A 13124-nucleotide genomic window follows, 5' to 3' on the forward strand; every position below is an offset into this window, starting at 1 on the left:
TAATAATAGGAGCCTTAAAATGCTCTTGCACCATATCTATAATAATGAGGATGAGACTACAAGAAGTCATGAGAAAAAAAAGCATGAATGGTGAAAATAAAGTGTTTGCACAAAGGCATGAGCATTAGACTGTGCAACTGTCTAGTTGCCGGTCAGGTCCCTCCCACCTGATCTCAGGTCTCTTTACATACTTTGCATTGTTGAGTTTCTCTTCATCGTCCAGGTTTTCTGTCTTCAGAAGGTCATAATTAATAGAACCTGGTTGAATGGCATCAATGAGATCCAGAACAGGCAGACTTGTGCTAATCCTTGGGTCCTGCACACAGAAACAGAGGGTTTTCCAACATGGCTCAAAGTTACTTCCATTAAGCTCAAGGGAAGTGGGTGATTCTTTCCTCTTAAACATGAGATATGTACAGCCTGGTCTGCGAAATGCCACAGTATTCCACACAGTGTCTCAAATCAGCTGTAGTTTCTGTAGGGGCACCAGTAACTTCCTAGAAAGCCCGTTGTCTGTCAACAGCAGGGAGTCATTCTCAAACAATGAATGGAAGGAAGTTAGCACAACTAGAGAAAAACATAAAGGTCAAGATATAATATGTCTTTTAGCTACCAGTAATACAGTAGTATAGTAGAGGATGGAATAATTTTAAAAAGAAACCATCAGAAAGGAGAGACTAAAGATATTAGGAGAAACCCTGCTTCCTGTATAAAAAATAAAGTGTTTGCACAAAGGCATGAGCATTAGACTGTGCAACTGTCTAGTTGCCGGTTGGGTCCCTCCCACCTGATCTCAGGTCTCTTTACATACTTTGCATTGTTGAGTTTCTCTTCATCATCCAGGTTTTCTGTCTTCAGAAGGTCATAGTTAATAGAACCTGGTTGAATGGCATCAATGAGATCCAGGACGGGCAGACTTGTGCTAATCCTTGGGTCCTGCACACAGAAACAGAGGGTTTTCCAACATGGCTCAAAGTTACTTCCATTAAGCTCAAGGGAAGTGGGTGATTCTTTCCTTTTAAACATGAGATATGTACAGCCTGGTCTGGGACATTCCACAGTATTCCACACAGTGTCTCAAATCAGCTGTAGTTTCTGTAGGGGCACCAGTAACTTCCTAGAAAGCCCACTGTCTGTCAACAGCAGGGAGTCATTCTCAATGAATGGAAGGAAGTTAGCACAACTAGAGAAAAACATAAAGGTCAAGATATAATATGTCTTTTAGCTACCAGTAATACAGTAGTATAGTAGAGGATGGCCTTTAATTCTAATAATTCTAAAAAGAAACCATCAGAAAGGAGAGACTAAAGATATTAGGAGAAACCCTGCTTCCTGTATAGGGGACATCCCAGAAGTGAATGACAGGGATAGTGATGAGGGCACAGTAGGACAAAAGCTTCAGTAGCTGCCCCTTTCTTGGAGATCTAAGGGGAAGAGAACTGTCATTGCCCAGGGAAACCGTAACAGCAATCATGTGACTCAAAGCAATGATGATAACTAATATTTGTTAGTGCCTCACGTTTGCCCAGCATTGTCCCAGGTAGTCTCACTTAATTGTTACCATAAACCTTAGGTGTAGGATCTAATTTTAATTTACAGATGAGTGCAGGGAGTTCCTGATGGTAAGTGACTCGCTGGAAAGTGGTGGAGCTGAGATTGAAATTTCAAATTCCAACTTAAAATCCTGGGTTCCTTCTTTGACGTTTGTAAACATTTTGATGTTCACACCTAGAGCCACGAATGCTCCTAAGGTGTGAATGTGCAAAACTCTGCACTGTCTGTTCTCCGAGCTCCTGCCTCACTAGGAGATCTCAGTCCTGGGGACCTGTGAGCACAACTGTGTGTCACAATCCAAGCACAGTGATGTCCAAGCACCTCAAACTTTTTGGATCCAAATCAGAATAAATTCTAAGCAAGGAACAGGACACAGGACCCCTGCCAGGTGCTGGTTTCTCTAGCACTGCTCTTCCTGAACAGGTAGAATAGTAGTTTTCAAAAATATAATGGGTTCATTTTTATTTACTTCTGGGTAATAAAAGAACTACCCCCAAATTAATATAGAATCACAACCTAATTTCTACCAATAGCCTTGGCCTCTATCTCCACGGAACTTTTTGGTGAAAAAGCACAAGGAAACAAGATGGAAAGATATGCATGTCGCCTTCGTTCCTGCATCCTGCCCACAGTCCTGTGGCGGTGCCGACAGGCACGGACACGACCAGCAAATGGTGGCAGATGGAGATGAGGAAGGGACTGCGGTTATTTCCAAAATGGTTAATCAGGAATGTGGAGCTCATCTGACATTTCCTTTAAGTTCACCGTGTGGCTCTATTCACTTAATTTGGTAATGACTTAGTGAGAAGACAGGAGGAGACAGGAGCCCAGAGTGTCACAAGGAGCAAAAGAATTGTCAAACATTCCTAAGAGTGAGCTCCACCATGGCTTGCCAAACCTGGCCCCCATAAGAACACCCCAGAAGATGCAGCGGAATGTCACAGGCTGCAGTGGCAGCTGTTTTACAAAGAGAAGCACACCTGGCCTGTGTGTAACTGGTCACCTCATCTACTGGCTAAGTGACCTGTAGATATATTCTGTTCTGCAACCTCACCCCACAAGTAAAAGGCACCCCCCCACTTATGGGCCATCCCCTGCAGTTAGAGCCGTGATCTCAGGAAGTTACCTGAGCTTCGATGTCCTCACCTATAGAATGAGGGAGCAGTAAAGCCGGCTCCACAGTGTCCCAGGGTGTGAACGGAGCCATTATGATCTAGAAGCCCCTGGTGCTCAGAGCTCCTTTTGACTTTGCTTTTCCTTGCTGCTTTCCCAAATCTCTTTCTGAAGGAACCTGCTCAATTTAATTACCAGCGTCCACTCCTAACTCTGCTCGGCTCTCCAGACTGCACGGTAAGCTGGAGGTGGGCAGAGGTGACCGCCACCTGTGACGAGCTCACGGCGGGTGAGCACGCCTGGCACAGCCCTACCCCCCCTTATCTCCTGCTCTTTCTGCTGGGAGGAGATTTGCATTCTCTCTTGATTTTGAAGCAGAGGATTGATATTATGACAGACGGCCTCACTGACCCTGAAGGGGTCTCTCCCCCCAGTTCTGACCTTTATACTAGAAAAATATAGTTAAGACAGCACAGACATTATGGTAATATGATCAAACGCCACAGGTCCCTTGAGGAAGAATCCAGCTAATATGAAACATGAGTTAAGAAATTTAATAAAGTATACTGTGGTTATTAATAAAAATGGGATTTGGATACAAGTACACAACTGCTTTTTTTTTTTTGGAAAAACATGGGAGATCTTGTAGAATTTTATATCTCACCATTACAATGTTAAAAATCTGAACCATGGAGGTGTGCACATTTAAAAAATATTATTATACTTTATGTTACTTTGAAAGAACAATGCCTAAAATGATGTGTAAAAAATGATGAGTTTTTAAAATGAACTATTATGGAAGAAAGTGATAAGAAATTTGTCAGTAAAATGGCCAATGAACATAGATGTAATAACAGGTCATTTACATAAAATCAAAATGGAAGGAGAAGCATTAAATACCTAACATCAAAGGTCTCTTTAAAATATAATGAAAACAATAAAGATAAGCATACGGCTCAGGTGGCCTCCAGCAGGAGAGGAGGAAGCTTACCTTGAAACTAGAGATGGATGAACTTTTCCCTGCTTCCTTCAATGTTTCATTCACCCAGTTGACAATAATGTCATCATTGACCTTCTGCCCACCACCAATTTCTTCGAGGATATTCAGTGTGTACCTGAACAAAATCAAGAATGAATTCTGGAAAAAAGTAGCTAAAGAATTCAACTGAACAAAAAGTAGCCAAAGGTAGGAATTTTCTTTTCTTTCTAGAGATATCACACAAGATAGTCTGGACATCATTACATTGGAGGGAAAAAAAGAACATATAATAACACTAGTTCCTTTTAGAATAACTTAAAATGTAACTTTATGGTTGTTGAAATGAATGCAAAGCAAATCCTTCCTTCTAAGCACTGTCTTACTCTGGGCAGGAAGAGAAAGCAGGAGAGAAGAAACACAAGGAAAAGAGAATGAAGCACAGGATTCCAACCAGTGACATTTTTCTTACAGGAACCATCAAAATCAAGGAAGAACTTCATATTAGAAAAGTCCGAGTAGCCAACATGAAAAAGAAAGACAGAAAAGAGTTTCTTTCTTATGTCATATGAGTAGAAACGTTAGGACTATTCCAACAAAGGTAATCTAGTCCGAGGGTTAGCACTGCCTTGGATACATACTGTTACGAGAATTGGTTTTTTGGAAGAAAACATTTATTAAGAAGACGCTTCAAACTCTTACAGTGCCATGGAGCAGAGAAGAATCACCATGCCCTAAAGCTACAGGGAGGAAGGGAAAGCAGCTGAGCAACAGGCAAGTTTGTTGACCTCATGGCTCAGGTTTGCAGGACTGGGTCAGATGACACATGAAAGACCTCCAGGGCTAGGATTACAGTGTGGCTTCTCAGACCGAAACTCAAGAGTCCTGCCACTGTATCTCTTCCGGAAGGGTTGACCTGAATGAGGTCGCCCTCCACCTGGGTGCCCCAGAATCTTGCTCACGCCATCCACTGGGTACCTTTCTTCAGTTAGTGCTTCTATAGAAAGCACAATTCTCCCACGATTTTCCTCATGGTTTTCAAGTTTAATTCCTGAAACAAGAGCCATGTCCTGCCTCCTCTAGGTAAAAGCACCTTCCCATCATTATAGATGGGGAGGAAAACTGTTCTGTAACTTTTCTTTACCAAAAAAATCACATTTACCAAACTGGTAGTGACATCTTCTCAATGACACCTCCCAAATCTCCCTCAGATCAACTGGTGCCTCTTTATTCTGTTTTTCCTCCTCACAAAATTTCCTTTTCAAAGTACAGTTCTGGTGATGTCATTTAAAGTGACTATGGCCTGAAGAATACAGGCTAAACTCTTTAGTGTGGCACGTGAGGCTCTTCCCGATTTGGCTCTAGTGTGCTTTGTCAATGCATCTCCAATTTCCTCCTTCCCTTCTGTCTTCCTTGTCCATCTCCAGCACACATCCACACATGCACACACACACACACACACACACACACACACACTCTCTCTCTCTCTCTCTCTCTCTCTCTCTCAACTGCACGGAACCATCAGCAGCTCCCCATCCATACCATGCATCATCCTGCATCCTTCTCCCAGGACTCAGTCATGCTCTGCCTGGGATGCCCTTCCTTCAAGTGAACTTCCAATCCTTTGAACAATTCTCAGCTCAAGCATCACTTTTTGGACCCATGCAGTGTATTCACCATTACTGCTACACTTGCTTCAAACCTGTTACCCAGAACTTTTGATGGAGTTGATGTCCACCATGTCCCTTTGGGCAGGGTCTGTGCACCCTGCTCATCAGGGTATTTTCAGAGGTTAGCACAGTGCCTGGTACTGCTGGGAAACTAGTAAATGAAACTGTAGAGTTGGGGGTGAAATCGAAGAGTGATTTTCTCCCAGGGAAAGCAAGAAGACAGTAAAGATGAGAAATGTTTAGTTTGAGCCCAGAAATGAAGCCAAAATGCTAACGAATAATGAGTACAAATGAGAGTGATTTTCTCCCAGGGAAAGCAAGAAGACAGTAAAGATTAGAAATGTTTAGTTTGAGCCCAGAAATGAAGCCAAAATGCTAACGAATAATGAGTACAAATGGGATAAGTCCCAGGTAGATTTTCAAAATATTCCTAGTTTGTGAAAGATCCTACTTTTGATCTATTCATAAAGATTAAATTTTATGGCACAACTGGCTTCTTGTTTCCTGGTAGTTAGCATGTATATAAAGTTATTAGCATTTACCATAACATTTAAGAATTTCCACCTAATAAATTTCTTCATAAGAAATGGTGAGTTAGAACTGGCTTCATTAGGTCCTGTCTGTATATAAAGTGATGGAACAAACGAAATATAATCTTCCAGCAGCTTGCCTTGTCTCAGGACTCAATTCTCACTTCCCTTCGTCAAGAGTTCCAGCCCAGCTTTGTGGACATGCTCTGGTAAACAGCAGTAGTGTTTTCCACCTACCTCTTGAGCTAGAGAACTAAATGGCACAAAGGGGAAGCCCACCTTTATATAAGAGTCTGTCTGCAAACGTAAGAAAAGCCACCAAGGAACAGGAAAACTTATAGAGGGGTAGGTAGAAAATTGTGGAGGCAGCTTATTGCATCCTGGGATTTAAGAACAGTCTCTCATGGTGGCACAGAGTTCTGCTGAACACAAAGCAGTCTTTCTGCCACTTCAAGTGAGATGCACAGGTCTGAAATGGAATCAAATAGCCACTTCTAAACACAAAAAAACAAAGGGAAGAAAGGATAGAATTAGGTGGGAGCCTCAACTCTAGAGAGTCCACTAAGCAATCACTCATCTATTTGCAGATTCAAAATTTAAAACAACAGCTCATCTGGCTTGTCTACCTAGATTTTCCCTTGTGAGATAATCACTCTGTATCATCAGCGTGTTTAGGGGCAACTGTGCTACTAAATGGAACACTCAGACAAGATCTTGATATTAACGGTGTTTGCAGAATGTGCTGCGCTGAAAAGCTCTTTGTCTCAATGAAACAGCAGATTAGCCCAGCTTTAGCCAGTTCCTCACCCAACAGAGGAGGACTGATGAGGGCGCTGGAGGGGGTGTGGTTATTACTTGCTTGCCCTCTGGTCTTCTGACACCTTATTTATTTAACATTTGGCACAGAGGGACAATTCTCGGTGTTTTGTTTTTCAAGGACCCATCCGGACTTCACCCTCTATAGCCTGTTGGATTTGAGGGGAGATCGCTCATTCACCTGCCTCTGACTCTTTGTTCATTCGCTTGAATGTAACTATCATTGCCAGGCGGCCTGCCTGTTTCAGGCTTTTGTACTGAAATTTATACACACTCTGGTTGCCAGCTTTCCCATCTGAGACCGACTTCCAGGCTATGAAGGGGAAAGAAGATTTAAACACACAGCTCTCATTTGTTCTTAGGGGGAAAAATGACACGCCATTTATTGTCCAGATAAATGACCAAATTAGCACATTTGTGCAATCCAATGAAAATAAATTCCAGCTAGAACTGGCTGTAAATTTAATAGATCTGTTATGTGTGGCTCTCAGAGCAAAAAAATTAAAAGAAATCCCTTCTGGTACCATTTACATAATCATCAGTCATTTCTTCTCCTTCAACAGTAATGTATTTCTCTGTCCACTTTCTTATATGTACAAGGCTTGGGTGGTAAACACTCATTAGAAGTATGGCTGATTGATCGGGTGGAGGCAGCAGCAGCACAGGAGACCTTATCATATATTTACCAGCCAAAAAGTAGGGCTTTGGGTCACATTTTTACAAAACTTCCAGAGCAAAGACCATATAACAAGGTGATTTTAAGATATTACAAAATTCAACACAGAAGAGAGTTGGCCTGAGTTTTGTTATTATTAACTTAGAATATATCAAAGATTATTTCATATTGAAACCCATGAGTCAATTTAACTGTTACAGCTAAGGTGATTTTTGCTTTGGTTTTTAAAGCAATCAGTACTAAAAGCCAATCTTTTAAGAATTAAAAACACATGTGAAAGACAATAAAGATAGTTTAGAAATAGTTTCTAGAAATATACTGGTGAGAATGGCCCTTGGGAACTTTCAGTGATGTTCTAGATACATGCAATAAAATAAAAAACGGAGTTAAAGATTCTTTAGCTCTGGAGTTTTCTGTGCCAGAGGAGCCTTTTGACATCTGCCTTCCATCATTAAAGAGACTCCAGTTTAGAAATGGGTAGTGGAGCTCTAAGTAAAGCAAATGTGAGTCAAGTAGTAAAATCTATTGTAGTCACCTCCGATTATCCTACCTCAACTGTAAACACTGACATAATTACATTGAGAACCAGTCGTGAATATTAGGATCTGCAGACAGTGGCTTGGGACTAAAGCTGAAGTGTCTAGGGACACTACAAACCTTGTCTTTGCCATTACCTTGTTAAATGTAGTGTAATGTGACATGTGGATTCTGGGGCTTCCTTCCAGGTAGAAAAACGAATGAAGTCACACTAACATAGGTTCTAATTGAGGACTGTAAGATTTCTGCCTGGTCAAGCTATTGGTATAGGAGAAAAGAGTGGCGCACTTAAAAGTAAACTATTTTGTACTTATAGATTTGCTATCTAAAATTCTTCTCAGATTCGTGCTATTGTACTAAAAGTTGTTTATGTTTTTTACAATGTATTTTCTATTTGTATGTCATTATATTCTATTATTGTTTAACTAATATCACCCTAGAGTTCTCACACTAATCAAGTTTATATTAAGCTCCAAAAAGTATCTGAAGTTCTCTTTTTAAGTTTTCTATTAAAATATCTTCTGCTCCTAGCCAGGATGGAGTAACAGGGACCAGATTTAAACACCTAAAACACAATGAAAAACATTAAGACAATGTTGTTCAGACACTGTCAACAGAAAGCATGGGACAGTGATCCCTGATGAAAGTAAAACAAACAAGGTGAGCCCTGAGATTGTCCCAGCATGGAGAGAGTTTCTGGGCTGTGGAGCAGGGAGAGAAAGCCCCAAACAGAGCATGGTCATAGCCCTGAGTTGAAGGGACAGGGTTGAAAACTCAAGAAGGCCAAGGTGCCTAGAATACTCAGAAGAGTATTATTTCAGTAGTAAGAGGCAAAATGAGATCCAGACTAAGCTTAAAAGGAAGCCTCAAGGCTGACTGGTTAGCTTGGCTGATTAAAGCACAGCTTTATAACCCCAAGGTCACTGGCTTCGATCCCATACCAGCCAGCTGCAAAAAAAAAAAAAAAAAAAAAAAAAAAATCTATTCAACAAACCAGCAGAGGAACAGTTAATATATCACATGGAGAGAACAAATCTATGGTTATTAAAGGGGGGAGGGTTGGGGAAGGGTGCAGTGGAGAGATTTGATAAGGGGCATGAAGAATAAGTATGATTGTAACAATGCAAGTGCTAATAAAAAATTAATTTAAAAAATTAAAAATTAAAAAAAAGTAAGCCTTAAACAGATCAAATTGTATTTAAGTAACTTAACTCCATCCCAGGACAAAATTCAAGAATATTTAAAGGAATCCAGAAATACCAGTATCCAGCAAAGTAAAATTCACAACATCTGGCATACAATAAAAAATTAGCAGCATGCAAAAAAGCCAGAAAATATGACTCATAATGAAGATATAAATAAATTAGTAAAAACAGACCTAGAAATAACAGTTATTATAATTACGTTCTACATGTTCAAGAAGGTAGAGGAAAGGAGAGATATGGGAGATATGCAAAAGACTCAAAATTTCTAGACATGGAGACTATAATGATGAGATGAAAAATAATATAGACTGTATGGGGCTAATGGAACATTAGACATCATGAAAAAAGAGAGATTAGTGAACTTGAAGACAAGGCAATATATTGCCTTATTTAAAAAGATAATTATCTAAATAATAATTATCTAAAATAAAACATAGAAAAAAATGAAACTTAAAGAAAATAAGTGAATAGAGGGTCAGTGAGCTCAGGGACAACTTCAAATGACCAAATATACATGCACTTACAGTCCCCCCAAAATAGGGGTGGGGGGGTACAGAAGACATATTTGAAGAAACAAAAGCTAAAAGTTTTCCAAATTTGGTGGAAAGTATAAACCCACAGGTCCAAGAAGTTCAACAAAACTTAAGCACAATAAACAATGTACATCATAATCAAATTGCTTAAAACCAGTGATAAAGAGAATCTTAAAAGCAGCTAGAGAAAAAAAGAGATATTAGATACAGAGGAAAAAAGATAAGAAAGACAACAGATTTATTGTTGGGAACAATAACAGGCCAGAAAACAGTGAAAGTTATATATAAGTTGCTGAAAGAAAAACTGTCAACCCAGAATTCTACACTAAGAAAAAATATCTTTCAAAAATGAAAATACAACAGACTTGTTCAGACATGCAGTAGCTGGAATAATTTATCACCAGCAGACATGCACAATTAGAAATATTTCAGATAGGAGGAAAGTGATACCAGATGGAAATCTGTATACAATGGACGAAAGAGCACCAGAAATGGTAAAAATGTTGGTAAATATAGCATTATTTCCCCCATATTTTAAAAATCTTTTTATCTTTTTTTTTTTTCCTTTTTGTCTTTTTTACTAACCGGTAACGGGATCGCAACCCTCAGTGTCGCGCCCGTACCGGGGACCGGCAACGGGATTGCAACCCTTGGTGTTGCACCCGCACTGCGCTCAGCCAGTGAGCGGGAACCGGTCTCCACATGGGATCCGAACCCTCGGCGGGAGTGCAGCCGTGCTCCCAAGCGGCGCACTCTCCAGTGTGCCACCGGGCCAGCCCTAAAAATCTTTTAAAAAGGTAATTGACTGTTATTTACACAAATCAGTTAAAAGTAAAAGCATAAAAAAAGACATGCCGTGCTAACCACTAATCAAGAGGAAGATGTGGTAGTTACATTAATGTCAGAAAAGTAGATTTCAGAGAAAGGAACGTTACTTTGGAAGTGCTTCTTTGGTTATGAAGTTTAGCTTAAAACACAGTTTTACTGGATTAAATCACACTGTTAAAAATTTGCTAATGTTATTCTAGGTAAATAATCCATTCAATAAAAAGTCATTCCCATGAGTCATATTACCTTCTCATTAGCTGCCAAATCAAGGCCAATGTCAGAGTTCGGTTTCCTTCATTGAGATCTTGTCCACCAATGCCAACCAGGGAAAACTTAGCTTGATTCTTCCCCAATTCCACTGCATAGTTACAATTCTCAAGCTATGAATGAGCAGGATGAAAAACAATTTAATGTCATCATCTTGATTATAATAAACACCAGGTAAGAAAAATAAAGATACAAAATCAAATAAACAAGGTCAGATTGAATTGCATGATCTCTCAAGTCTCAACTGGTTCTGCAATTGCAGGATTCTAAATTAGTTCAAACATTTTCTATCTTTTCTTAAATAGAACCCCTCACTTTTATCAAAAATATTCAAAGTGTACTCAAGTGCAAAACCAAAATGAATTTATTATTATAAATATTTTCATGGCTGTATCACATTACATAAATAGAAAGCCATCCTTAGTTAGCTCTCTGTTATATTTCTAAAATAGCTGAATTCGTGGAGATTGACATGGAAAATTTAGATTCTCCATTCTATGCACACATAGTGGATGGACATGTGGGACAAATATTCCTGTGGCTGTGTATGGGTCATTAAGAGTCACAGAGACAAGAAATGGTGAGAGATAGCTGTGCCAACCTTGTTGTTACAAAACAATGTTCCCCCTGTGTTGACAGTAGACAAACTATTTGTACAAGTCAAACTGTCAGTACAAAGCTCCAATTCTTTAGAAAATTAGAATAAGGATCCTGCTGGGGGAAAAATCCCTGTGGCTCTGCTTGCTCTAATTATCTTAATTCGAATTTTTACATGATAATGTTTAAAGACATCCAACATGGAATTATAAATAAGTAATCAACTGAAATAATGAACTCGCTTTAATAAAACTATTCAGGTTTCTGATTGCTGTGCTATAATTTAATCCCTGGATCAACATTACTTATCTAAGTCTGGCCGCCGTCAGAGTGTTCACAGCGTGCTCTTGCAGGCTTATGACTTCACCTGCCTACTGAAAAATCAGAATAGTCACTGGTTACCTTCTTCATATTGCCTCCCAGTTTGGGGTATGGTGGTTTGTTTACTCTGTTCCAGTCAACAGGGACTTTAATCTTTTCATAGAGCTGGAAGATGACCAGGGCATCTGATAAGTCACTAAACAAAACAAACACAAAAGATTTCTCAGATAGCTGACATTTATTCAGGGCCTATGGTGAGCCAGGCTCTTCTGTACATATTAGTTCATGGAAGATCACAACCACCCTGTAAAATTGGTAGGAGTAGCTCCATTTCCAGAGGTAAAGAAACTGCAATTCAGAGAAACTGGGAACTTACTCTCTCCAGGTGTAACTAGTTATAGCCCTTCAGCTAAGAAATGCTGCCTCCAGGAAAAGAAATATGGCTTTAACAAATGATATAGGAGAGGCTTAATCACAAACTTAACATTCAGTGTTTCGCCTTCTTGTGAACGGATCATAGGCTTATGACATACAGTAAATTTGTCACTTTGCTGAGGTATGATTTTTGTATTAAACGCAGAGCGAGGCTGGTGTATGGAGGTGAGTTTCTCAGCTGAACATACAACATGTGAAGCTCAGTTTGGCATTTTTTTCCTTTTCATGAAGGTAAACACATTTTATGAAAAGAACGCACACCAGAGCGATATTTGAAATCCCGTGACTCTTTTGAGGTCGCTACATCTCACACGAAGGATGAGTTCCCAATATTCTTTTTTTTTTCCTTTTTGTCTTTTTTACTGACTGGTAACGGGATCGCAACCCTCGGTGTTGCATCTGCACCGCGCTCCACCAGTGAGCGGGAACCGGTCTCCACATGGGATCCGAACCCTCGGCAAGAGCGCCGCCGCACTCCCAAGCGGCGCACTCTCCAGTGTGCCACCGGCCGGCCCAAGTTCCCAATATTCTTTTTTTTTTCCTTTTTGTCTTTTTTACTGACTGGTAACGGGATCGCAACCCTCGGTGTTGCATCTGCACCGCGCTCAACCAGTGAGCGGGAACCGGTCTCCACATGGGATCCGAACCCTCGGCAAGAGCGCCGCCGCACTCCCAAGCGGCGCACTCTCCAGTGTGCCACCGGCCGGCCCAAGTTCCCAATATTCTTACCTGTACAAATGATTGACTCGAGGGTTAACACCCAAGGAGTTCATCCAGTTTCTAAATGTTCGCTCTTCCCTGGTCTCACCTAGATTAATAAAGACCAATCATCTTTTAGGTCCTAGAAAACACGCCTTTTTAATGATCTAACTTAACTAAAGAGGCTGCAATAAAAACTGAAAGTAGAATGAGAAAAGAAACAAATAAAATAATCCCTATTGAATTTGGAGGAGGGCTGCTATTCTGTGTTAATTTTTTTTCCCATTTCAATTCAACGAGTTTTTCTTTCTGTAGCATCTATTAGTAGTGTGCAAGATCCTATATGGGGTAATTGTTCAAAGTTGTC

General features: G+C 40.2%; 1 protein-coding gene across 1 annotated transcript in view; it reads right to left on the minus strand.

The window, feature by feature from the left end:
• Positions 1–167: 167 nt before the first annotated feature.
• Positions 168–13124, minus strand: part of LOC103600859 (plastin-2) — a gene marked incomplete at its 3' end in the record, with an annotated part of 44929 nt that continues 31972 nt past the window's right edge. The window contains exons 11-16 of the mRNA XM_008585194.1: positions 12788–12866; positions 11705–11819; positions 10685–10818; positions 3659–3782; positions 808–936; positions 168–316 (exon numbers count right to left, since the gene is read on the minus strand). Of these exons, the coding sequence (XP_008583416.1) occupies positions 168–316; positions 808–936; positions 3659–3782; positions 10685–10818; positions 11705–11819; positions 12788–12866 (730 nt within the window). The remainder of the gene's footprint in view (positions 317–807; positions 937–3658; positions 3783–10684; positions 10819–11704; positions 11820–12787; positions 12867–13124) is intronic.

The sequence above is a fragment of the Galeopterus variegatus genome, unplaced genomic scaffold (assembly GCF_000696425.1).
Source record: "Galeopterus variegatus unplaced genomic scaffold, G_variegatus-3.0.2 Scaffold3487, whole genome shotgun sequence".
Lineage (NCBI taxonomy): Eukaryota > Metazoa > Chordata > Mammalia > Dermoptera > Cynocephalidae > Galeopterus > Galeopterus variegatus.